The sequence below is a fragment of the Lepisosteus oculatus genome, chromosome 7, assembly GCF_040954835.1.
Source record: "Lepisosteus oculatus isolate fLepOcu1 chromosome 7, fLepOcu1.hap2, whole genome shotgun sequence".
Classification (NCBI taxonomy): Eukaryota; Metazoa; Chordata; class Actinopteri; order Semionotiformes; family Lepisosteidae; genus Lepisosteus; species Lepisosteus oculatus.
In genome coordinates this window covers 11,606,444-11,633,648 of record NC_090702.1, presented here as the reverse complement: position 1 = coordinate 11,633,648, position 27,205 = coordinate 11,606,444, and the positions used below count along the sequence as shown (strand labels likewise).

Sequence of the window (27,205 nt, the reverse complement as noted above, 5' to 3'; positions counted from 1 at the left end):
TTTTCACCTAAATGTTTTACATCAAAACCCGAGTGAGGTGAATAATTTCCTTTAGTCTAAGAAACATTATACTATATGAAAGACTGAGGTGATTTACCATTATAAAGAAATAGGAATCTCTTATGGTCATTTATTATGGTTTTATTATGGCTCTAAGAATCATCAAAGACCCCGCACATCCCAGCTACAGACTGTATGACCCTCTACCATCTGGAAAACGGTACCGGAGCATTCGGGCCTGGACTACCAGACTCAGAGACAGTTTTTACCCCCGCACTATCAAACGATTAAACTCCCAGCCTCTCTCACTCTCACCTCACCTCTCACCTATGATCTGAACCTCATAGTGCCTTCTTTCTTTCTTACCAAAAACTCACACATTGAAATCTACCTCTACCTTACATGTCAAAAGCTCACTCCCCATAATTTCTATCCCTTTATTTCATTCTGTTGATGCATGTTTTTGCACATTACATGTTACCTTTTTGTTGTTTTGCATACTGCCTGTTGTCTCTGTCTTTCTTTTATTATACAATTGTATTGTTGTTGTTTTTTTGTACTACGTATCGTTTGAGAGCTAGCTAAATAGCATTTCGTTATACCATATACCTGTATATGAGTATAATGACAATAAACTTGAACTTGAACTTGAACTTTAACAGGTGTTTTGCAGTTTTACCATTGTTTTACTGTATTTTCTGTGATTTCATATGGTTTCACTATGCTATAATACGTCAGACCACTTGAATATCACAATATACCACAGCAAACAATAATTTGGATACATTTAACACACGAATCCTATGGTCCACTGTAGTGACACAAAGTGAAGCCATAGAACCCCAGAGAAAATCCGTGGTCAAACTACAGTAAAGCCATAGGAAGACTGTAACAGCTTGATGGCAAATATAGCACAGTAAACTGTCATGAGGAACATAAAGTGTAATTAAAGAACAATAAATTATGGTAAAAGTGTGATGGAGTGTATAGAGGTATGGTAAAGTTAATCATGAACTGCGACACGAAAATAAAGTAAATACAGTTGTAAGTAGGAGTCTGCCCCAGCCATGAGTCAAACCACAATTTCTCAAGAATTTCTCAACCACCCAAAGCTGTACAGCGCTTCAGCAACCGAACAAATCCACAGACCAAAAAACAGTCATGTGACCCAATGGATTTGCAGTGTCTTTTTAAGCTCCAGATGTTTACAGCCACATAACAGGCTCATACTCATAGCAACTGTATGGCTGACATGTAAGGCAGAAGTCACATTCAGTCTGTCATCATCAAGGTTGCTCTTGTTGGTGTACAGCAGCTGTTCAATGTTTGCACACATATGGAATGATACATGATGGAACTCACATACATTAATAAAACTAAGATACAAATACATTAAATGCGTTCGAAATCACTTCTAGCCACTTTTGCATTGTGAAACATCCCCAGCAGTTATTAAAGCCAAGAGGTACAGTCCAAAGGAAGGCAGCTTCAAGAGAAACTTTGTCTGTTTAACAACATAAACTATTTTTATTTATTTAGGTAAAAACCTCCTAGCAACCTCTACCATTTGAAGTGCTGGGTCTAACAGACATGCTCTTTTCCATACAATAAACTTAAAATTTCCATTTTAGTCTTCAAGAGCAACTGTAGGTTTTAATTATTTATTTCAGAAGGGAATTAACCAGGAAAAGAAGACTGCTGAAGGCAGTGCCTAGCATAAAAACATTTCTGAATATTTTCTTCAGCACAGCAACTGACTGAGCCAATTATTTTTCCATTGAATATCATTCTACCTTATTTATATCCACATGTAACTTGAAATGACATGTCCCATGAATAATAACATTACATTTTACATGACCATTGTATGATATTACACATTACCTGAACAAGCATAAGCAAAAGTATTGCATGGCATGTTTTGTTTTCCCAACTATATAAAGCATTCCAGCTTCATTTCTTCACTGCAATACACCGTCAAGTCTGGAGAGCAAATTATTAAATATTTTGTAATGATTTATGATTTTGATATTGTGGAGGCTGACACTTAGTTTGTATATTTGGAGAATGATCCATGTATAGGAAAAGTCTCTTAGCGGATTCCTAAAAAATATCAGTTTTGATCCTGTGTCTTTCCTATTGTCTTGTTCTAGTTTGTATGTTCTTCCCAAGTTGACGTGGAGTTCCTCTGGGAGCTCTTCCAACAGTCCAAAGACATATTGGTACTGTAGGTTAGATGGCTTCTGGGAAAATTGGCCCTGGTGTGAGTGTATGGGTGTTTGTGTCTTTGGCTGCCCTGTGATAGACTGGTGTCCTGTCCAGGGTGTATGCTGCCTTGCACCCACTGCTTCCTGCGATAGGCTCTGACACCCTAGCAACCCTGAATTAGATAAAGCAGTTGGAAAATGGGTGAATGTATGGATGGATAATGCCATCATTTGGACTGATTTTAGATTGTTGAAAAAGCCGCTATGACATGAGAAACATATGAAAGTTTGCATGTGGGAAGTGGCCGTTTAGCACCTAACTCTTGTGACTGCCATTAGTTAATAGATTCAAGAATCTCATCCAGCCATTTCCTGAAAGACATGATGGTCAGCTTCATCAGCTGTATAGCTTGCTCCAGACTGTATAACAAAGTGCCTTCTGCTCTTCTCCCGAATTTCAATTTGTTCCCTCTAGTTTATGTTTTAATATTGGCCAAGAGAAAGTTTATACTTGAAATCAATGTAATGTAATCACAAAGGTCACAGACTGGCACATGCCACTGCACTCTTCAGTTGCCTGTATTAGCCTCTTCAATGTACAAAACAGCGATTTTAAAGTTGTTAATGTTTAACTCTAGGTACTGTATGTACATGTATAGGGTCAGATAAATTTATATTATAGAAAAGGCAGGGTATCCAAATGTTCTTAGAAAGACGTTCTATATGGCTGTGGCAGTCGATCATTACTGAATGTATGTTTTTGAAAAAGGCAATGCAAAAACATTTTTTTAGTACAGAATTGTATCCCCTACTGAAAAGAAATGAAATAAATTCATTTGAATTGTGAAACCTTTTTCATGTATGTTTTCACACTGTTCACAGTTCTTGACATATCTTGCAACTAAATGAATAGAGTGTCATAAAAGAAAATGCTACAGTACATCACTATATCTACAGTATATATATACAGCATATAGCACTTTTATGAAAGCAGGAAATACCCATAAGTATAAGAAATATTAAAATAATTTAGAACTCCTTACTGCTACATTCTTTATTTAATTAAAGATTTATCACTTTAACAGATCTTTTTTTAATGAGTTGTAAAAAGAATGTGGCCAGGTTGCGCCTTTAGTACATCACTAATTTTAACTCCCCAATTTCTCTTCACTATACTTAGTGTTTAATGGTAATGGATTTTCTGCATCCAAGACCAAGGGGGTTATTTAATTAGTCATTTCTTTCTGCAGCTGATTAATTAATTAATATTACTTGGAAATGAATCATAAGGGGATATCTCCAAAAAGCCATGTACTGTATGAACAAAAAAAACTTATGGGAAACAAGGAATCTTGTCCTTGTAAATGGACAAAACAATGTATTAAAAACATTTTACACCCCAGCTTAATAAGGATGTGAAAGCCCTGTTTTTGTTTTTAATGTTTTTAAAAGTTGGTTCAGAGATTCTTAATTAATCTTATCTAAAGAGTGAATCTCTGTAGGGTTTCTTGAGATATTTTGTCACACACGTTGTCCATGTCCCAGGACTTTTGAGACATAATAGGTTTGAAAATTATGCCTAAAGCAAAAAATAATCATGCATATTGCATATCATAAAACCTTTGCTAATAGTGATAGCACCCCTTATTCATTATGAGGCATTATGAAAATGCAATATTAATGCATATATAAATCCAGCATTTTACAGCATTTCAAGATCAATTTCTTGTTGTTTTTTAGTTATATTTAAATGTAATTTTGGTTTACTATGTGATATGATATTTTGATCTAGTTTTTACACTCTCTGGTCAAGTGATAAATACTACTAATACTTTGCTTTGTTTTCACACCACATCAAAGTCACAAATTCAAATATTAATTTCTTTCAGCATGCAAAATTGTACCCTGTCTCAAAATATCTGGAATGTATCTGCAGTGCATTTCATATTTAAGAATATGACCAGATGCTTTGACTTGAGGAATGACAGACCAGTCAAGTGAATGAGGCAGTCACAACCCTTTAGCCAAAACAGGTTCTGCACTGGCTGTGGCCGTAAGGTTGATGAACTGAGCAAACAACCCTTGGCAAGAATTCTGAAATCCCATAATTTATACCTTGATGAGCAGCTGATTAGCAGGAACTGGGATTGAATATTTCTCACAAGTTTTCACTATTAGCTCCATTTACAACATACAGAGTTTGCATGAGCAGAGCTAATGGTAATGTCCAATGTGTTTGTTCGGCTTTTCTCCGGTAAGCCATTGCACCTCACGCTCCACTTTGCATTCCAAGCTTTTCTTGACTTTGGCAAGCTTTGCTTTCCAAAGATGACAGTGTGGATCTGAGTACTGAAAATAGCTCGCTAATTTGCCCAAAATAGAAAAGTGTGAAGCCAAGTGCTAAAATTCCTCTACCGCCATGTAAAAATAAATCACAAAGCTCCTTCAGGAGCTGTGTGTGTCAGGAGGCATTAAAAAGCAGCAGATGTGGTGATGGCAGGTAGGAGTGGAGCAGGGGGCAGATGGCAAAAAGAAGACACTGAGGCAATGTGTTATATCACAGAGAAGGCAGCAAGCAAACAAATCACATACAGAGCAGCACCTGAATGACGTCGTGTTGTTTTGTGTTTTACCCTCTCTGCTGAGTGAAGGGATGAAGGAAACATCTCCTGAGACATTGCCTCATCATGCTGCACATCGGGTTTCACAATCTAAGAGGGTGACGCATGGCTATGATTACTAAAAGAACAGTGTTTTAGTAGCACAGTGTTTTCCATGCCTATTCGTAACAGAGTATACCCCCTGGGGCATTACCTCTGTCAGATGGCAAGAACGAGTGCTGCTGAAACATACGGAGCTTAAAGCAGATTCTCCACAGCCTTGTCAACAGCATCCCATTAAAATCAAAACAGCAGGGGCGACTTTCAAAAACTAACTTTCCAGATTTACTAATCGTCTATTGTGCCTGATGGGACTTCTTTCTCAGCACTGAATTGGTGACATAGGAAGCAAAGCAACAATTTCTGAATTCAGCAAAAGATTTTAGCATATTAAGCTACAGTAAGAACTTTTAAAAAACTGTGTAAAAGGTAAATATGTCAGTCAGTGAAAAAAAATAAGACAAATTATCTCTGTCATTAGAAACAGGACAGGCAAACCAAATGTAGAATCACTGTCATATGGGAGGAAAGTTTGTGTTTTTTTAATCATTTTAGAAAATAGCAATTGACCTTACAAATTGTATCTAAAAACTGCATGACCAAAGCAGAAATATTTTAATAAGAGAAAATGAAGATGTCTTCCAACTGGCGATAGAAGTACTGTTACTACTACTACCATTTTTTTTTAATTTTAGCCATAGACACCACACTCTAAAGCAGCAGAGCATTAGATTTCTGCAGAACTTGTAGTTGGATACCATACTTGAGCAGCCATTTTAAGAATCACTCTCACGATCGCTACTCCCCCTCTTAGGGGCGCTCCAGCCCTTCCTTGTTTTGCCCCATTACCTGCACCTGTTTTAGTTCTCACCCCACCTTAAAAGCCAGACGCAGGCATCACCCCGACGCTTCTCATTGAATCCCGTTTCGTGAGAGTCCGGGGTCCTGCCACGTCTGGCTCCATTATGGTTTTAGTTTCCTGTTCCTGATTCCCTGCCCCGCTGGTCCCGACCCGGTTCTGGTTTTTAATTACTTTGGATGGATCCCCTGGTCTTGGACTCTGCCTCCCGTGTTGGATTTCCCTTCTGGATTTATGCTTGGATTGTTCGCCCCGGACTCACTTCCCCTGGACACCTGCTCACTTCAGACACGCCCCCATATCTCCTGACCCACTCCTGCATGATATTTTTCCCTATTGTTTCTTCACCTTCCGGATCGTGTCGTCCACATAGGGCCCGGAAAGAACTGTTCCCTAACAAGCACCTCTAAAGGGCCCGATCCACACAGCCAAGTGTGAGTCATAACCAGTGCTCATTACACATTGTGAGTCGCATAACACCTGCTAGAGCATAGGGATGCACACAAAACACAACCATAATAAAGGTCAAATGCTAACATACAGTATAAAACCAATGTAATGAAGAAACATTCAATGAAGTATGAATTTATTGCATCTGTATTTACCGATCTATTGTGTAAATGTGTCAAAAGCCAAATAATCTAAATAAAAACTCAGGAGTTTTGTAGGTGCTTAACCAGTGTCTCTCACACATTCAAAAAATGTAAATGTGCAGGTTTCTTCAAACAGGTATAATATTTCTGAACAAAATAGGAATTAATTACTTAAATAACATGAGGAGAATTTAAATAAATTTTAATTTATTTTATGACAGATTAAGTGACATTTCTGTTACCTACTGTAGCTGTTGGTAAAGCAGTCACACAATCTAAAGGTTGTAAGGTATCCTCATTTCTGGCAGTTCCAAACAGCCAGCCTTGTTTCACTTCTTCAAAGCGACAGCCCTGATACCTCTTTGTCAGTCAGTGATTACATCAGCCTCAGATTCCTCTGTGACGTGGTCAGCCCAGCTGTCCACTAGAATCAATAAATAACAAAACCATTTGACACTGCAGGATTTTCCTGGATTGCGGGGAAAATTATATTTAAAAATGCCCCCATAGCAGATGAGCTGCTTGTAATAGCTTTTAAGGCACTGCTTAACCAGGATTAGGTACAGGCTGTGAGAAAATAAATTTAGACCTATCTTTTAATTTACATTAATCAGTTCACTGCCTCTTGAGATTTAAATTTAAAAATAAAACACACCCTGCTTGAGACAGTCTCAACTCACTAAAAATATTAGCTTCATACATTTTCCATACAAGAACATACATACAGTACAGTACAAGAACCCTTGGAAATCATATACTCTCTAATGTCCTCCTGTATGGGGATCACTGTATTTTTTATCAATCATATTTATTCTGAACAAATACTATACCAGAAAATCTGTAGGAGACACAAAAGAACTCCTACATCCCTAAAGACACAAAAGTGGGAGATGAAAAGAATGAAGAAGAAATAAAGGAGTTACAAAAGGACCTACATACCACTGAGAACTGGGCAAATAAAACTTAATGTAGAGTAGTGTGAAGAATCTCATGCAAGTTGCAAGAACACACATTGCATGTTGTATGGCTTAGGGGCGGAGTTTCTTCACAAGAAGGCAAAAAGGTTGAAGAGCGTACAGGTGATCTGGCAAGTCATGTGAAGATGATACAATATACTGTTAAGACTTCAATTATAGTGTATACATTTTTATCACGTTACACAAACAATCCTGTTCAAAGAGCAAAAGTGTTAGTTACTGTTGCAAAACATACATGAACTGTACAGTACTGAGAGGCTGAAATAAGTCTGTCCCTGAAAAGATCTGATGAAGTTTCTCCAAACCATTATTTTCTCCAAAGCATTATTTTAACAAAGACAGTGGGGATTAGATGACACAAAATTAGATAGAAGATAGTAGACATTTCTTAATCAGATCTATTTTACTATTATGAGGCAACAAAATGGAACAAGCTATTAGAAGTATTGTAGCTTGACTCCAAAACGTTACAGGCTACAAAGCAGGCAAGATAGACCAAATTCGTTCCTCTCATTTGTAACCTTTCCCATGTTACTATGCTATTTTTTAAATAAATGTTCATATATGATGGGTTTATTGTCTTAACTCAACTAGAAAAAGCTCATTTTAATTTTTATTTTAAAATATAAAGAAAATGTTTATGTGAAATAAATTATTATATTCTAATTTGAATTATCTACAGTAATTGGAAAAGTAACTTTCTAGGTGCTGTTATATAACCTGCAAATTTTAATTTGGGCTTTCTTCTACTTCATGTGGTTGTTCATGTGGTTTATTTATAGCCTGACCTTTCAAGATGGTACAGAAAAAAAAAAACAGATTTTTTTGAGTTTGCCTAAATGAGTCAAAGCCATTGGATGAAATGAGATGGATGAAATCCAGCTCCACTTTCACCACCTCTATTTGCTACTGTAGTTGCTAAATGAAGAAATTTTGGAAAAAAGCCTTTTTATCCCACAGATTATCAGGTCAGAATAAATGTGTATTTTCACTCTAACATTCCAGGCCTGAAAACAGGATTTATAACCAAATGGACACTGAGAGAAATACATCAAGCTGAAACCCTTACACTTCTATGGGATAATTCACTTTTAAGAAAAAAATGTATACGAGAGGTTAAGGTCAAGGATTTCAGAGACCTTCTGAGGTTTGAATCAATATAGTAATTAATTTTGCTGCACTGCTACACACAGTGTCCAGTCTAGCTCTCATGATAGAGTCATGCTGACGTGGCTAAGTTGTAACTGAGCTTCTAGTCTGGGTTTTGAACAGCATTCATTCTTAAATTTACTGGTCCAAAGTTTAAATAAAAAATGTCCTATATACTTTTAGGTTAATGAATTTGCAAAATTTCAGATCATGTTTGAAAGCACGCTGTATGGCTTTATCTAAATGCAACAGGTATTTTATTAATGTGAGAGCTTATCATCATTTTCTATTACTTTAACACTGAGTATGAATTTCCTATAGTTCAAGAAACGCTGCTCTTTGAAATGCTATTCATTGATCTCTTAATTGTTTGTCATCTGTGCTGCTTGCACATCAACCTGATGCTGGGGACAGTGTTCCCATCAAACAACAGCACTGTGAAGAGAAGCGGAGCTGCAGTCTGAAGCAGGAAATAGAGCTTCAGACTACAGCTTCACTGCTTATGAAGGCAAAGTGGAACTGAGTTAGCAGCATAGGACCTGACAGTGTTCAAGGCTTTAAAATGTTTAAAGAATGCCTGAAGGTGTCTTGCACAGAGAGCCCTGTGCATTGCAAACTACAGCCTCTGCATTCATGACTCCAACTCAATCATATACTAAAATGAAGAAAGCCTTTTCCTTAAAGGTTCAGAATGGATGTAACTGACCACTAGGTGGTCTAATTAGCTGTTCTAAATAGAAGGATGCATCATGGTCTTTGTGATGGAAACTGACGACGAAATGCCTCTGAAAAGACTAATTAAAAATAATTTTAATAAAAATTTCATACAAAATTAATTAATTTTACAGAAAAATAGCTGCACAGAATCCTGACCAAGGATGAATTCCTGTACAACACAGTGAAGTGTCTCTCTTTCTCTCTGCCTCGCTCTCTTCCTTCATGTAAGTTGTTTTTATTTTGATTTGCCACATCACTTACTTTTTGTGTCTATAACAGATAAAACATGATTGGTAGTAATAGTGAAAACTGCATGTCTACTGTATGATTGTGCATCAGTAAGGTCACGCTACATGGTTTTCAAGTTTAAATCTTAAATCACAGCAGTATGGCTCATGGCACCAGTGAGAGCTTAGCCCTTCATAAATTCATGCCAAAAATCATAGTGAGGTTACAACCCCCATAAATGATGATGGTCGAGATGGTTGTGGGGGGAGCCCATCCTGACAAGCAATGGGAACGAAGCAGGATACACCCGGGAAGGGATGCCAGTCCATCGCAGGGCAGACAGACGCAAACGCAGACATGCATTCACACCAGGGCCAATTTCCTAGAAGCCAACTACCCAACCGGCATGTCTTTGGCCTGTGGAAGAAAACTGGACTGCCTTGCCTGGAGATTTCCACAAGATCCAAATCCACAGAAACGTGGGGAGAAATGGGGAGAACATACAAATTCCATACAGACAGCATCTCAGGTCAGGAACTGAACCCAGGGCCCCAGCACTGTGAGGCAACAAGGCTAACCACTGCGGCACCATGCCATCCACCTATCAAAACATTTATCTCCCTAAACGTAAGCAGAAACTTCATTAAATACTTGGTCAAAAGAGGTGAGAGGTATACTGAAATCTATCATAATACTGTGGTTCTGAATGATGGTGAAGCTCCCAGATTTTACACTACAGAAAAGCAATGAGTTCAAGTTAAAGCCATGAGTCCTTAAAAAAATGATTGAAGGTTCTGAAGATCCTACTGTTGTCATCGCCAATGACATGATCATCAGTTTGAAGCCTTTGTAATGGCTGACTGTCACATGAAGACTGATGAGATCATAGAAAACAAAAAAGAAAAGCGAAAAGTGATCTGTGAGCATTTTCACATCCAAAGTATAGACAAATGCCTTAAACATTGGCATTTCTATGCTTACAAGCATGGTTTATTGAGAGGGGCACTGTGGGCATATTTTTTTTAAAAGATATGCTTTGGGAGTGTCTAGAGGACGAGCTCTAAAAAAGGTCTCTTCCTGTTTGTCCATTTTTATGGCCAGCAGCCATATTACCTTGCAACTCACAACTGGCAACCCACTGAAGCTAAGCAGGTGTGAGCCTGGTTAGTACCTAGGTGGGAGACCTCCTGGGAAAAACTAAGGTTGCTGCTGGAAAAAGTGTTAGTGGGGCTAACAGGTGGTGCTCACCCTGCGGTCTATGTGGGTCCTAATGCCTCAGTATAGTGACAGGGATACTATACTTTAAAAAGGCGCCGTCCTTCAGTTGAGACGTAAAACTGAGGTCCTGACTATCTGTGTCAAATCCAGGGGTGTTTCTCAAAAAGAGTAGAAGTGTAACCCCAGTGTCCTGGCCAAATTTCCCATTGGCCCTTACCAATCATGGCCTCCTAATAATCCCCATCTATGAATTGGCTTCATTAATCTGTTCTCCTCCCCACCGATAGCTGATGTGTGGTGAGCATTCTGGCGCACTATGGCTGCTGTTGCATCATCAAGGCAGAGTGTCCAGAAAAGCACTTTATAAGTGCAAGCAATTATTATTATTATGTTTATGAATAGGATTATTTACTTTCAGAAATGAGAACACTTGTTGGATGAGTACTCACACCTGGGCCTATCATGGTAGCAGAAATTGATCTGGCTGGGTGATCTGATTGTAGTTAAAAAGTTGAATGATTCTGTTGCTCTGTTGAACAATTCTCTGTCCCCTCTCTTGGCATCATAAGATTCTGGGCTATCTTGATCAATGAAGGTCTTCAATCTACCACCAGTGGACAATATCATAATATGTTTGGTGACTCAGTCAAAATTCTGATGAATACCTATATACCATACTACACTAATATTACAGAGAAAATATCATGCCGATATGATGATAAAAAACAATGCGAAGAGAAGGAAAAGAATGTTACCCAAAAAGGTTTACTTTTGGTTGACAATAATGTGACTACCAAATGGGCTAACCGGGCCCAATGGCCTCCTCCCGTTTGTAACCTTTTACTATGTTCTTATGACTCTGCACAAGTCCTTTGTTGCTCAAGTCACCATTTGTGAATGCAACTTTGAGCACCTGAAAAGCCCAACTAAAAGAGCCATCGTAGACCAGTGTGATCACTGAAGGCTCACAGTTGTGGTATAAGGCTTTCATCTGATAGAAGTCTAAAGGCATCTAGTGATGCACAACCTACAAGAGCCACCTGAAGAGTCCTCTTTTTCTAGCATAGACTAACAAAAAAGAGGTCAAGAACATGAGGTGTTAAATGGGGCTAAGGGAGTAAAGGGATACTGAGAAATATTAAAGGGCTGCTTAAAACAAAAGATTTAAATCTGAAGTTACCAATCTTTTCTGTAGTGGTTATGTAGTATGATGAAAGCTTTTTTTAATTTCCCATCACCTTTTTCTGACGTCAGTAGTAATTACCTTAATAGTTAAGGTAATACTTTAAGACATCAGGACTTATTAAATGTCAATAGAAACAACAGATGGTGGCAAAGCAATAATTTGGCTTCCTCATATTTTTGCAGGTGTCAGAGATGATGAAGTTGACTGACAGGTACTGCTGAATAACAGCAGAAATTGTAACTATTTCATGGAGCTTTCTGCCATTTATCATTCATGTGCTGTACTTGATAGCATATAATATTAAAACTGCAGCATTCTTAAACATGAAACCTAAAAGTCTTCAAAAAATTCCATGAGTGGCATTTATATAAATGCCTGTGCAAAGTGTATACGAAATGTACTTTGAGATAGGTGTTCTTATCAATATAGCAATCAAGAACAGAAGTCTAAATGCATAGCATCCATTACAAATTCGATTATGAAAAAAATAAAATGCATTCAGGCACTGAATAATGACAATATTTCAGAGAATTCTATGTCTATGCCTAGAAACCAAAAAAGCATATTATGTAAATGGGAATCATCACAGCATGAAAGTAAAGGCGGACAGGACATTTTGTTCACAGACATGTACAGGGCCTCAAGTATAAAACTGGTAACCAAAATTGTTCCTGAACTTGAACCATGAAGGATTATAGTAAAGTTTATATGGCATACAAAATGCTGGAAATAATAAATAAATTAAAGATTTATACTCAATATAAAACAGTGTAACTGAATACATTTAATCCATTGGAATATTCTCTAAAGATACGGCACAAACATCATCAATAATTGTGCACCTACAGAGCCAACATCAGTTGCTTATCAAACATCACAGAAACCCCTACTTTAACTGACTGTTTTTTGAGAAACCCTGCCACGTTCGTAAACCCCTCCTCTTAAGGACGCTCTTCCTTGTTTTTTACTCATCTCCCGCACCTGCTCCCTGCTCCAGCCCCCTGTTCAGTTCACCTTAAAAGCCAGATGCGCACTCTGATTAAAGAAGCAACCTAAGATCTCTGCCTTGAGATAAAGTTAGCACATCTAAATAATGAACGGGTCATATGTAGACACATACAGAAGAATGCATACTGTCGGGAAAATACAACACACATAGCATTACAAACAGTAACACTAAGAAATAAATAAAGACTGCATTGGCACTGATAAAGAGTGCCTATGATGCACAGAAACACTCAGACACTAGCACATTTTCTGAAAAGAAAATGCCCATGCTTGCTCTCATAAACCAAGAAGCATTCAGACTCCCTGAGAAATCTTAAATGTTACACACATGCTAACCCACTTAGAACCAAAGACACAAAAGCAACATTAGTGGGGTTAAAGAGCACAATATGCCTTCTAAATCATCTAAACATACCTATCAATTAAAACACAACCTAGAAATATATAGATATGTACGAACTAGTCATGTTGTAGAATGGTAGCTGTCAAAAATACAGTGCTGAGATCAAAATTTAAAAATATGTTAGTGAACCCCAAGATAAATGTGGAAATTTCAGTTTTATCATGATAGTCTTGTTGACTGAAAATAGTTTTTATGTAAATATCTGGTAGGGTTTATAGTAACCAATTCCATCCCACATGAAACAAAATGATGAGTTAAACAAACAATGACTAATTGAAATACAAGGAATGTTGAAAAGTAAGTGAATCCCTAGTTTCATGAGCTCAGTTACAGGAATAATTACAATCAGGTACTGAAATAATTATGTTCTTGGGGGCTCGGTTTGGAAGACCTCACCTTATATAAAGTCAGAAGCATTGTGAGTTTGGGTTTCACCATACAGCTGTATGGAAATAATGGAAATGATCTAAGGAAATCTTTAAAAAGAGTTATTGATGCTCATCAGTCCAGAAAGGATAACAGAACCATTCCTAAAGATTTGGGACTCTACCATGTGATGACGGTGATGGTCAAGTGGGACAGTCTAACCAGCCATATGCCCCTGTTCAGGAGGGTATCCAACGAATTTTTAAAAAAATACTGGCTCTTTAAGAGAAGTGTAGAAATGATAAAGAATCATGATAAATGATAAAAAAGATTATCATAAATCCAAAAATTAATCAATAGTTTAACCTTTTCCTCTGAAACTATGTTAAGACTACAAATAGAGAAAGTTTAAGGCCACAGTCACTTTACCCAGGATACCATCCTACCATCTCCCCAAGAACAACCTGGAAAATCATCCAAGTTAGAAAGAACCCCGCAGTTACATCCAAAGAACTTTAGACCACTCACACCAAAGTGGTAGTGACTGTTTATGACTCAGTTTTCAGAAAATGACTGTATAAGAATGGTGTTCATGGACGGACAGAAAGAAAAAAAAACCTGCTCCCCAAAAAGAACCCTGTTTGTCTAACTGAAATTTGCCAAAGAGCACAACACTTGGATCCCAAAGGCTTCGGGAACAATATTCTCTGGACAGACAAGTCCAAGATAGAACTCTATGATCTCAATGAGAAAAGAATGTTTGACAAAACAAAACACTTCTTTTAAAAAGAAGAACCAGATCCCAACTGTTAAGTATTTTGGAGGGTGTGTGATAATTTCAGGCTGCTGTTCCTGCTTAAGGACCTGGAAGGGCAGCCATCATTGATACAACCATGAATTCTGTGCTGTATAAGAACATTTTAGAGCAGATTGTCAGGCCATTCATCTGTAACCTCGAGCTGAACCAAAAGTCGGTCTTTTGGACCCTAAACATACAAGTATATATACAAAATAATGGCTGCAAGAGAATAAATTCCTTGTTTTGCAATGGCCTAGCCAAAGTCTGGACCTACAGTTAAGCCCATCTAAATGTTGTGGCAGGACCTAAGGCAAGCTGTCCATGCAAAGCAGCCCTCAAATGTTGAAGGAGTTCTGTCAGGAAGAATGGGCCAAAATTCCACAAATTACTCAAATCAGATGGTTAGAGGAAACTTTTAGTTGTAGTCATTCCTACTCAATGGGGTGCCAGCAGTTACTGAATCTAAATGTTCACACAGTTTGACACACATGAATATTGAATGTTGCAGTTTATGAGGATAAATAAATGTTGTTTTTTATCCAAAAAAGATTATCATACAGTGTGTCATTTGTTTGATCAGGTTAACCTTGTGTATTATTAAGACTTATATTAAGCATTTTATTATAATAATTATATTATCTTTATTTATTATATTTAATTTTATATTTATATTAAGACTTATATTAAGCTTATATTGACATTTTAGGTTTCAAATAAGTGAAAGTACTAATAGTATATGTATTAAATGTTAAATTAATTCTACTAATTCCACTAATTCTATAATCAATTATAATAAATATCAAGACAACTGAATAATACACTTTAAAAACACTTTTATTACACAATACCTCTGAATAAAAGAAGAACATAAATTGTTTATAATTCTTTAGCATATTCCTGTACTGTACCTCTCCTAAACTTTAAAGAATATCACAGCAACAATAACATGATATAACATAAAATGTTAATTTGTGTCAATGTATAGAATTAAAGATAGGTTTAAAGATAGGTAGAGTTAGTAACATCATCTTTTTTTAAATCCAGGTGTGTATGTTCTTGTAGTGTTTTACTATCTTGATTCTTGGCTGAGACACTATTATTAACAAATGGTAACAATACACACTAACCAAGAAAGAAACAAGAAATCAGACATGTGTAGCTATGCTGGAAGAGGCAGCTTTTTTTGACAATTATTATTTTTTGCAGTCATTTCTGCAAATGCAAAGTAAAGCATTGATATAATAGTAAAAAATAATGTGGTTAATATGTCTTCAGTATATAAATAATAAGGTCACTTCATCCTTTTTTTTCATCCATTGTTTCATCCATCCTCCACCATTACATTTCTACCATTTGTATTATTCATGATATGCAGTATTATTATCATTATTATTAAGAATAATTCTGCTTTGGGAGTTGTATTCAATATAACCCACACTCCTTCCCCACAGTTTTAATTAAGCTACTGTTGATCAGAAGCAGGAAGGTAATGAAACAGGTGACTCATACACTTGGCTAATAAAGCCAAAGATAACTTCTGTAACGTCATAATTAAACTTTAACAGCATGAAAGATGAAAAATAACTATATTTTAAGAGTATCGCTGTGCCAAATTAATGTATAAGACCACAGAGCTCAAACCATTTGTCCCAATAATAAATTTACACAACAGAAATGCTGCAAAATAAATGTACAGTGTATTAAGTCAAATTCCAACTACCAAGTTTAGTCCATTAAGTCAGTCATCTGCAAATGAAAACACTGATGTTCAATGGAAAACCCACCAATAATCACCTTCAATGGAAATCAATGATGTGGTGTGGGCTGTTGATGAGGCTTCAGAGAGAAATCCCTATGAAAGAGGAACAGTGAGATGAACTGAACTGGTAGACCTTAATACTGCACATGAATATTCATTTCTCATCTGAATATTTACTCTTACCATTGAAGGTTTCTCTGGACTCCAGTTAATGGGAAATGTGTACAATGACCAGTAAAAATAGCAAAATAATAAGTAAAAGTGCCATTAATCAAACGATTGAATATCTACTAGCATTTAAACATCAAACAAAAACACAATTTAAAGTCAGAAGCTGAGCACGCACATGTATGAAGACTTCACTGAAAATAATGCTCAGATATTACCGCATTTCTTTATGAAGATTAGTAATTTGCTTCCAGTGGCTTTTAATCCTTTATAACATATTAAAGACACAGTTCAAAGAATGATATCAGGATTTCACCCTCATGTATTTACTATTTAAAAAATTTAATATAATTTTGTCTTTCTTTTAAACAGTTGAAATTATTTTTGTTAAGTACAATATGTAATAAACAGTTCCACCACAGGTCACAGGTGGCTTGTGTCATTAACCAGGTTTGAATTTGTGACATTAGGCCATAGAGCTCAGCTCCAGGTGAGTGCCTCTACTGTCCTACTACATGCCTCACAAATGGACAGAACCACCAATAGAACTGCCAAATGTTAATTTAATTAATAATTAGATGCCATTTGTAACGGACACGGACTGGAATCCGTGTCAGATATTGTAGAAGACCCTATGCGATGCGGTAAGAGCTGGAGAAAACAGGAGGCTTATTAAAAAGGAACACACAAGGGTTTAATGGTGCACAAAATAATAGTGACCGTCCGTGAGACAGTGTACGGGGAAGACAAAACGGCATCCAAATCCAAATGGGTCCAAGGGCAGGTCAAAGCACGGTCCGAAAGTCCATAAACTGGAAATCCATCCTGGGACGCGACAAAGTTAAAATCCCCAGGTGGGGGGAGCACACAGACAAACGAAACATGGAGGTCCAAGGGTTACGAGGCGAGATCCTCCAGACCCCGGGCTCAGGAAACGAGAGGTGTCGGGGATGAGGCCTATGCCCTCAGGAGACGGACGTAGGGTTTCCTGGTGCTAGGCGGGCCTCGCGACATCTTACCCTAATGATGAGCCCCGAGGACTGGAGGAGCTGGTCTTTAAATAACACTAAAAGGGTACACCTGGAGAGCTTAATCACACGAACAATAATGAGAGCAGTGGAGCGCCCTCTAGGGAGGGATGTCGGGCATGACACCATTATTCAATCAATAGTCAAATGATAAAAATTGAATTACATAGCACAATAGCATGATTAAATTAATTTATTTGGTAGGTTGATTTTGTTGTATGATTTAATTATTATTTGCTTTATTTGGTGAATAATGAATGTGGAGAAATTAACAAACAGGTCAGACACAATAAAGGGATACATGCCCTTTTGACATATGGCTCTAGTGCATGTTGCTTATACCATATAGTCATAAATACCCCGTATGAGGTTTCTTTTGTTGAAAGTTCTTACAGTGATCAAAATAGCAACGGCCATGGGGTTGTAGCTACACCACCAAGTGAGAAACTCATCATGTATGCAGTTCATCTTGTACTTTCATTTCTGGCAATTCCCTTATCTGGGCTCCTAGAACTGGTCTGTGCAGGATGAAACAAGAAAACGTCATGGCACACTGCAAGGGTCAATTAAGTACAGCAGTCAAGAGGTGATGTAAGCTTTAAAGTGAGGTGAATCCCCTGAGAGGCTGTGTAAATGCCTAAGGATTATGTGTCAAGGGATACAGAGATATCAAATGCAGGGATAAAATCAAAGGAATGCTGTAAACATTGTGTATGAATCTGAAAGAAAATAGGTGGCCTCAAGCTCTGTAAAAAATCTCTAAGCACCCCACAGGCAACTTTGATAAAGGGAGCAGCCTGCCAACACAAGCTGAATGAAGACCACAGACTCATCAAGAAGAACTAGAAGAAATATCAAGTCTCACAAACCTCTGATTGATATTCTGGTCAAAGGCTCATATCATATCATGCCTTGGGGCAACCTTGTTCTGAAAGGCACTATATATAAATAAAATGAATTGAATATGTGAAAAAATCATTTTTTTATTCTATAGCGAAAACAGAAATGACATGGTTGGGCTGCTACAGTTGAGGGCCTGCGTGCTTTTTGCGGCATCCCTCCCCCTTAAAGAGGGCTCAATAAATGTATCCATTACAGCAGAAACATTATGTTTCCAATTAACAATGAAATTCTGAAGTTCCCTGCAATATTCTACAACTTTCTTCATATAAATAAATACAGCAAAAAAAGCTTAGTTACTAATATTCATAGATCCAAATAGAGCCAAAGAATATATAAATGCTAAGTATTTCTCAGTAGGTGTTTAATATAGAATATATCTAGCAACAATGCAACAGAAATAATACAAAGCATGATACAGAGGCATACTGTAGGAAGTGGCATTTCCGGGCACTCAAGTTCAATTATTAATGGAAAATTATGTAAAACCATACAGTCTAAAACTGAGTCTGCCAATTTCCATCCTGCATCGTGAGGGTGGCTGCCCCTGGGATGTTTATAAAATAATGGAAATATGGCAATATATAAAGAGTACATATCTGTTTTAAAAATGACAAAAGTAGTAGTCTTTACAGCAAAACACAGCACGGTAATAGGGAAATATTTGTGTCTTTTTTAGAATTATAACAATTGCTGAGATATGCACGAGACTCCTCCAGGTGCTCTGGTTTCTACCCACAGTCCATTGTGTCTGTGTGTGCCCTGTGATGGACTGACGTCTCATAGAGGGTGTATTCTGTCTTGCACCAGTTGCTTGCCTGGAGAGGCTTTGGCTACCCCGATAAAATGGTTTGGAAAATGGATGGATGTTTGAATATGTAGAATTTTTTTTTTATCCCAAACATTCCCTTATCACGTCACATGTAGGAAGTTATCCAGTACATCCAGCACTGAGGTGCGACACATGCTTCTGTGATGTATGGAAAACATTATGTGTCTACAGCTCCATCATACAGAAGATTCAGTGAGAAATCAGAAACTGCTTCATCATTTATATTAAGGGGTTTTGATAAAACATAAATAGAATTGAGAAAGACTAAACAGAGTCAACATCTCTTCTCTTACGAACAGTAAGATACAGGATCTTTAATGACCAAGTAATCAAGTCCTCAGTTTAACATCTCATCCTAAGGACTACACCTCCTATAACACAATGTTCTCAGTTATCATCCTGGGGCACTGGTTAGAAAAAATTGCTCCAAAGAGAAGAGTGCCACCTACTGATACACTAACAGCACTTACAATAGTAAACTGGCTACTATTAGGGATCCCAGGGCTGACCAGTACCAGTCTTGTTCAGCTTTTGGATCTGGCTACATGTTGATCATACCATTGTATTGTATGTTTTATAATTTTGGAGGACAGGATATTTTTTAACTTAATATTGAGATATACTGTATTTTCTTGCTAATAATGATCTGAGTTTGAGGCTACCATTACTTTAGACATGACAACAGAATGTGTTCACTAAAGCCCCATTATCAATAATAACATTAACCCTTTATGAATAAAGCCTTGTGCTAGGAAATCATTTTTTGATGTAAAGTATTTCATTATTAGGCATATTCTCGGTTCTGATTTTTGGCGTTTTAACTGACACACAATTTTGTTGACAAATTCTAGTTTTCCATTCCGACAGCACATACTGTAAGAGAAGGTAGCATGCTTGCAAAGATATACTTTGTTAATTCATTCAACACATTTTTTTCAAACTTTGTTTTTACAGAAGGGTCTGCATTCAGAATAAATATTAGAGTATGACATTCATAATAAACAAGACTTATGAAGTCTGAAAGAGTGGCAACCGTATTATTATGCAGATTATATGAACCATAATCAGCAGGGGCATCAGAAAATAGATATGCCCTTGTTTGGATATATTCATCTTCAGACATTAAAGTAATATACTGAAGTATATCAGGTAGATATTTTGTAAAGCTTTTCTGTACTGCAAGATACTTTCATGACATATGCATCACAATGTTTTCTCTCCCTGCATTGCTTTGCATGATGTCAAGTGCACTGGCATTTCGAAAGGCTGCTTCTCCGGAGTTCACACACAGCTTGTGGCATTCGTGTCTAACATTGACGTCAAGCAGCCCCCACAGAAAACAAGATCATGACTTTCACAGCATTTTTATCACTAATTCCCCTGCATTTCAAAAAACTGGACTTTGCAAACCAATATTTTATAGAAGTTACTTCACACCATCAGCCTTTGCAGAAAATTAAGAGTAATATTACTAATTTGCGGCTTGAATGGTGCTTTAATGTACCAACACTGATTGCAAATAACATTGTCATCTGTGAAAAAGGTTCTTATCTTTTATTAGTATTTAAGCTCACCTACTATAATTTGTTGACTGTCTTAAATCTTAAACATTGCCAATCTACTGTACTTATGACAAAATCTTTTAAAAATGCATCAGATCCAGCTGCACTGAATGGTGTGTCAGGATTTTTGATGTCTCAGCCACTCTAAAAATCTAACTCTGGAGTATTGTAATAATATTGCAAAGGTTCTTGGAGAAGCATACATTAACAGATATGGAGGAATCTTAGAAGTGTAATTTAAGTGGCTATTTCCAGGATATTTGACACAGTTATATGGCTACACACAGTTTGATGGGGTCTGGCAGGCTGGAGACAGCTAGTAGATCTTGTGCACCAACCAGAACAGTGATTTGATGGGACGGTATCATATCAGTTAGAGCTTTGACTGGCCACTAGTTGGTACTAATGCCCTTTTTTATCATTACAGGATTAAAGCAAAGACAGCTGACTAAGTGATTCAAAATATCTGTAAGGATGAACATGTCATCTTCCCTTCTCCCTCTCCAGTGGAGCTGTTGTTACAGTATGTTGGTTTGAATAAAAAATATACTTGAACTCAACTACCCAAATGTAAATGGAGGGAAAATTATTTGTGAATTCTAAATCCCTTTAAAACAATCCTGTCTAAATTGTATGACTAAGTAACATATACACATTAATGATGGCAAAACGAAAGGAAATCTAGCAAAATTGTATTGTTAATGAGCTCTGTCTTTTGACATTCTGCCACTTCTGAAAATCAAAAGCACTTCATAATTTAGTTGTTATCACATTGTTTAAAAAGTGATGATCTAGTCATTTTTCACAAACCACCAGAGCAGAAGAAAAACTCATAGTGATATAATTTAAATTTAACAATTTGTTTACTATGCACACAAAATTCAAATTGTGCTTTGCTCACTAACTATTTTACAGTATATACAGTACTAGCATACTATAATGACCAGCTATTATGTATTCCAAATATAAACTTTATTTTACAAAATAAAACAAATTAATTGTAAAAACAAGAAGGCAGGTAACAAAACTACTTATAATACTTGGAATATTACTATATAATATTACTAATCTAATATAAATTAGATTACCTATAATATTACAACAAATCATGTTGTTCTTCATGCATTTCTGTGAACCATTGTTTATCATATACTTAAAAAATGATTAGAAGAACTTAAAAATGGCATTTCACATCATCCAGATTTTAAATGAAATTACTTTCCTCTTGTAGGACTTTCAGTAAATTTACATCATAATGCCTTTTGTCTTCATTGTTTGTGGCAGCTTCTCCTTCATTTGTTTCTCCTGACCTAACAAAATGCTTACAGAAAGATTCAGCACCACGGAAAGCTCCCTCAACATACAGTACAGTATTAACTGAAAACTGTTGCCCATACTGGAAGATATTTTGATCTTCAAAACCACTGTAATCCCTGTAGCTCATAGAGTATCTAAAAGTAAAGACAACTATGTATGCGATTACTATAGTGGCAGTATATAAGATGAAATGTGATTTCTTATGAAACCTGCAGTGGAAATTATGATACAGTACATTGGACAGTCTAATTCTCCACACATTTATAATTGTTTTGTCTGCAAAAGTACTGCAGTACTGCCAGTACTGTATTTATGGGGTATTTTGAAGCTGGCTATACTACGAAAAGCTGTTATCATTTTAATTCACCATTAATATTTTCCAAAACAAAAAAATGTACTGTATAATATCTGTGCCAGAAAATGTTGAAGGTTTATTTGTGTCATAGCTCATATGAGTAAAGTGTGGCACCACTAAAAAAGCCCTTGTAATACCTCATATTTTAAATGAACTGGATTTCAGAATGACATTTGCAACACCAGTATCTGACCTCCATCTAGACACAGTAAGGAGAAGAGCGATTTGACCATTAGCTGGTCACATGAGAAGAGCTTCTCTCTCATCTTCGTCCCCTATAAACACAAATGGTTTTAACCCATTACTTACCCTATTACATGCTGCATAGCCTCTATGGGACTAACACATAGGGTGGAAAAATCATCTATTTCTTAATAATGTTTCTGTTGTTGATGTTTTGTATTACTTGATTTCACTATGTAAGTCAATCAAGAACATATTCTCATATTCTGGAGACTCATATATACTCATTTATACATCAGTGTGCTTACAAGGGAAACAAAGAGCTACCCAATGCAAGGATATGACAACAGTCTCACCTGGGTGTTAGACCCATGACCCTCTGTTCCTCCTTCTGTTGCGGAGTCCAGTGTTGTTACTACTGCTCTACGTCTTGCTGCAGTACACATATGACTCCACATAATGCCAAAAATAATACCAGTCTCTCCACGCAGCCACTGACTCTTTGTCAGTTTGTTGTCTTTGAAAACCGCAAGCATACAACAAACTGCCAATCAATATCTAGCATTCATCAGCAGGCGCCAACACTTTTATTCACTGATTAAATGTTTACTACTCCAAGGCTATACAATAAAGCGGGGTTTCTCTCCCAGGGAAATATCAATAAGTCATCCACAGTTTAAGGGGCCATTTTTGGTACAATTATGTCTTACATTTGCCTGCATTACTACCACTGCTATTTATGAAGGAGGTACTACTTTTTACAGTACATGTTATATTGTAAAAATAAGAACCATAATTGCAACAGAAAATATACAACATTTTAAAAATTTGGAAAAGCATTACTTAATGTTAACCATAGACAATGGGAATATAAAGCAATTCTAACATATATCCACACAATCTCACAGAAATCCACAGCTACAGTACATCATAGTATGAGGCAGCTGCAAAACAATATTCTATTGTTGTATTATTTGAAGAGGTATTGAGATTTTGAAAAGACCTAGAATGATCTAGCAGGGATTAACTTGATTGTGAGAGAACATCATCTTTTGAATTTGGGAAAATGGACACCTACCCTTCCAAAAAGAAGAAGTCTCAAGCTTACACCACCTCTCAGAAATTCACAGCAAAAGTCACAGTAAAGGCTATAAAGGCATGATCAAATTATAATACGAAAAAGGACAGTGCAATTTATTACAATCAACAGACATCTTTTAACTATAGATACAGTATAGACATTTTTAGAACAGAAAATATCAATATTAACATAAAAGTACCCTTTAATGGACTATCCTGTCTTGTTCTGCACTAACCTCCAGCAAGTTTCTTATTGGGATTCCTACATTGTTTGTTGCTTTTTTGTCAGTTCATACTTTACTACTGTATGTGATCTACAGTTATTCAGTCTCTCAAAAAACAAATATCAGCAAGCACAAGTTTTTACACAACAGAAAAATAAAGAAGCGAGTAATTAAAAGTAATTTCAAAGAGCAGTTTTCCCTTTGATGCAATATCTTCACTATGACGGAAAACAACATAACAGCAATCTTAGTCATGCCTTGAAAAACTGAAACCCTGTATGAAAACTCAAAGAATGGTGCTCTTTCTTCGCATTTATACAGTACATCATACAAAACCGCTATAAGCTAAGAAATAGGTAGTATTGTATAGTTATGAGTCATAAATTGTCTTTTTAGTAAACCTTTGGATTAATCAAGCATTAGTCTTTTACTACTGTTTTAAACATATTATGTATCCCCATACAAGAATTACCTTTAGTATGTTAAGCTAATACATTCCATGCATATTCATTACAAAGATAACACTTAGTATATGGATATATATGCTGTTTTCTGTAATGTTTTGATACTTCTACTTACTGTATTAGAATAAAAACTATACAGAGCATTCTGGAAAGGAAGCTTCCTTAAAACAAATTATTTTTCTTTTTAATGGTTTATCTATCAGATGGTGTGTGTATACGGAATTCACATAGTATGGTGAACCTTGTTAGGGAAAATACTCCTATTATTACACTAATTTACACAAGCGATAAAAGTAGGTTTTAACTACTGTACAATTACAATCAACAAAACGTACGACGTTGATTCTAAAGCTGTCAGAAACGTACTTATGAAGTCCTACGTTGTCATTGGATTTGACTGTTCTGACATAAAACACTGTTCTTTAAACACAAATTATGTCATTTTTTATCATCTTTTGTTTTAAGTTTAAAGTTGTGACTTCAGGATTAATGGACAATACTTTCTCTAACACACCTTTGATAATTTGATTCGTGGACTTAACTGCGTCTTTAAAGCAATTTTTCAAAGCTCTGTCGATATCGAAGCTAATTTTTGATTTTGCTTTTCAACCTGATAACATTAATTCAGGAATAATTAATGCTATCCCTAAGGAACAAGCACTTCAAGTTGATAAAGAAAAATGTTATATGAATGCTATCGGGAAGGGCATGAATCATTTCGCGTGAGCTACAACCACATATGTCGGGGTTTGCTTTGACACAAGTGAAAGAGAAAACCAAAAAAAATCATTATGTTGTTAACGACACTACCCCGTCGTCGTAGTAATAATGATAATAACTCTCCATTGTTTTTACGCACTAAATAAGCAAACATTAAAGTAGGCGTCAAAACAAAACAAAATTACCATTCCGATCAAGGAACGAAATATACAACAAAATGTTAATTTCGTAGGGTATAAAATCAACTCACTCCGGTTTCCTTGCGATTCCCACAGCCCTGCAGAGTGTTGTGGGTGTCTGTGGGACGAGAGACTTGCAGCACGGGCTTCTCTCCTCCGCTGGGTCTGGGCTCGACTGTCCCGGTTTAGGGGACGGAGGCGAAGCGGGCACCAGTTGCAGCTGCTGCTGCTGATGTGGCGGCGGCGGTGGTGGAGGGGGATGTTGAGTCTGTGCCGGTAAAGACTGAATCTGCTGCGGCTGAGGCTGACCGGAGTGGGCTCCGGCTTTATTCCCCGGGTGCTGGTGCAGTAACACGGGAGGCTGCGGGCTAGTGCTACGAGGGGAAAGGTGATGATGATGGTGGTGGTAGTGATGGGGTTGGTGATGGTCCTTCAGCTGCCGATTCTCGCCGATCAGTTCCTCCACCTTCCTCTCGAGCTCGTCTATCCGCTGCCTTTGCGTCTGAATCAGACTCTGTTGGTTTTGCACAATGGTGGTTAGTTCTTTCAGATATAGGACGGCTTTCATAGGATTATCTAACAGGCTCTCCATACCTGTTTTAAATCGCCTGTTTTACTTGTTTCAGTTTTTTTTCCTTTTCAAATATTTTATGCCTTTGGCTGAGAGTAGATTGATGATGCTCCCCTCTTCCGTCTCTCTGCTGTTTGTACGAAGCGCTGGGGTACCTTTTGCCCTCGTCTTTGCTGTGAGGATACGAGGAATGGTACTGATGCGAGAGATTTGTGGAAGAGGGGGCTGAAGGAGGAGTCAGAGTGGGTTGTGTGATGTCAGCACGCCCAAGCGTGTTTTTTTAATAGTACAAATTATATTTATATTCCATCCAACTTTAATTGTGTAATTAATCATTTAAGGCTTAAAGAAAAGAAACATGAAGTGCTCCTCGTTTTCGGTGCTTATATTACAAAACGTACTTACCTTTGAAAGGCAGAGCAACCACTGTTTTAGGTTGTTTTATATCATTATTAACGATCAAGTCTTTTATCAGAGACATTGTAAATATTGTAGTAGCGATTATTGTACACCACACACGTCTCCATATAGTTGAAAATGGTATTCTCGGAGCATTTAGTCATAGACCAGGAGAGAAGACAGAAATGACAAATCACAACTTTAACTGTTGCTAATCTCCAAGTTAAACGGGTTCTGTCTGGAATTAGTGAAAGTGTCACTTGCGAACTCTGCATTAACACCCGATAAGGCTGGTGGAAGTTGTTCAGTGAAAAGCCGCTAAATCAAATATTTATTTCAAGATTAGAAACACTTGTATTGATCAATCAAGCAGGTCTTTTTTCAGTTAAATCAACTTTGGTCCCTGAAGACAGATTTTCATTAAAAATTGTCACTAAATTGCTTAGCAGATCTCATGTTTATTCATGATCATCTCATGATCTCAGGTAAGCTATTCCACCTCTTGATTAATTAATTTCTGAACCTATAAAACTTGTTGGATTGGGCTTTTCTGCTATTCTCCATCCCCTTGCCAGGTTAATTGAAAGATTAAAAAACTCATCAATACTGGGAGTATTAAAATACACTCTCCATATTTAAAATTCAGGACATATGTGCTTAAAGTGTACCATATGTTAGAAAGACTTTGTGTAGAAAGTTTTTTTCAGTTTAGGTTAGTAGACCAGAAAAAGGATATTATAGCTTTATAGCCTTAGTGTATTATATATATAAAAAAAATAGTACAGTATATATCATGTGCACCCAATAAATTATTTCAAACTCAACAAGGACATTGACTCACAATTGGAAACTAAAAGTTCATTTAAGAAGGAGACTTTGAAATGTATTTTTTACATGAAGAGTTGTGGGTGTCTGAAACTGGCTTCCCAGACTCTTTTTTAAAGCTAGATTACATTTTAGAATTACTTAGCTATTTGGATAAGGTAAGGAAGATAATTTGTTGTGAAAATATTTCAAGGTTCAGCAAATTATTTTAAAAACATTTTTAAAATGTATTATGCATTTATATTGATGCTATACTAAGAGGTCAGCCT

The 27,205-nt window shown here is 36.7% G+C and overlaps 1 protein-coding gene across 2 annotated transcripts in view; it reads right to left on the bottom strand.

Moving 5' to 3' along the window:
• The window catches only part of iqsec3b (IQ motif and Sec7 domain ArfGEF 3b), a 229,543-nt gene extending 203,635 nt beyond the window's left edge, over nt 1-25,908 (bottom strand). For both annotated transcript variants that reach the window (XM_015353122.2, XM_015353123.2), the window contains exon 1: nt 25,213-25,908. In XM_015353122.2, coding sequence (XP_015208608.2) covers nt 25,213-25,733 — 521 coding nt within the window. In that variant the 5' untranslated portion in view covers nt 25,734-25,908. The remainder of the gene's footprint in view (nt 1-25,212) is intronic.
• Nucleotides 25,909-27,205: the final 1,297 nt, after the last annotated feature.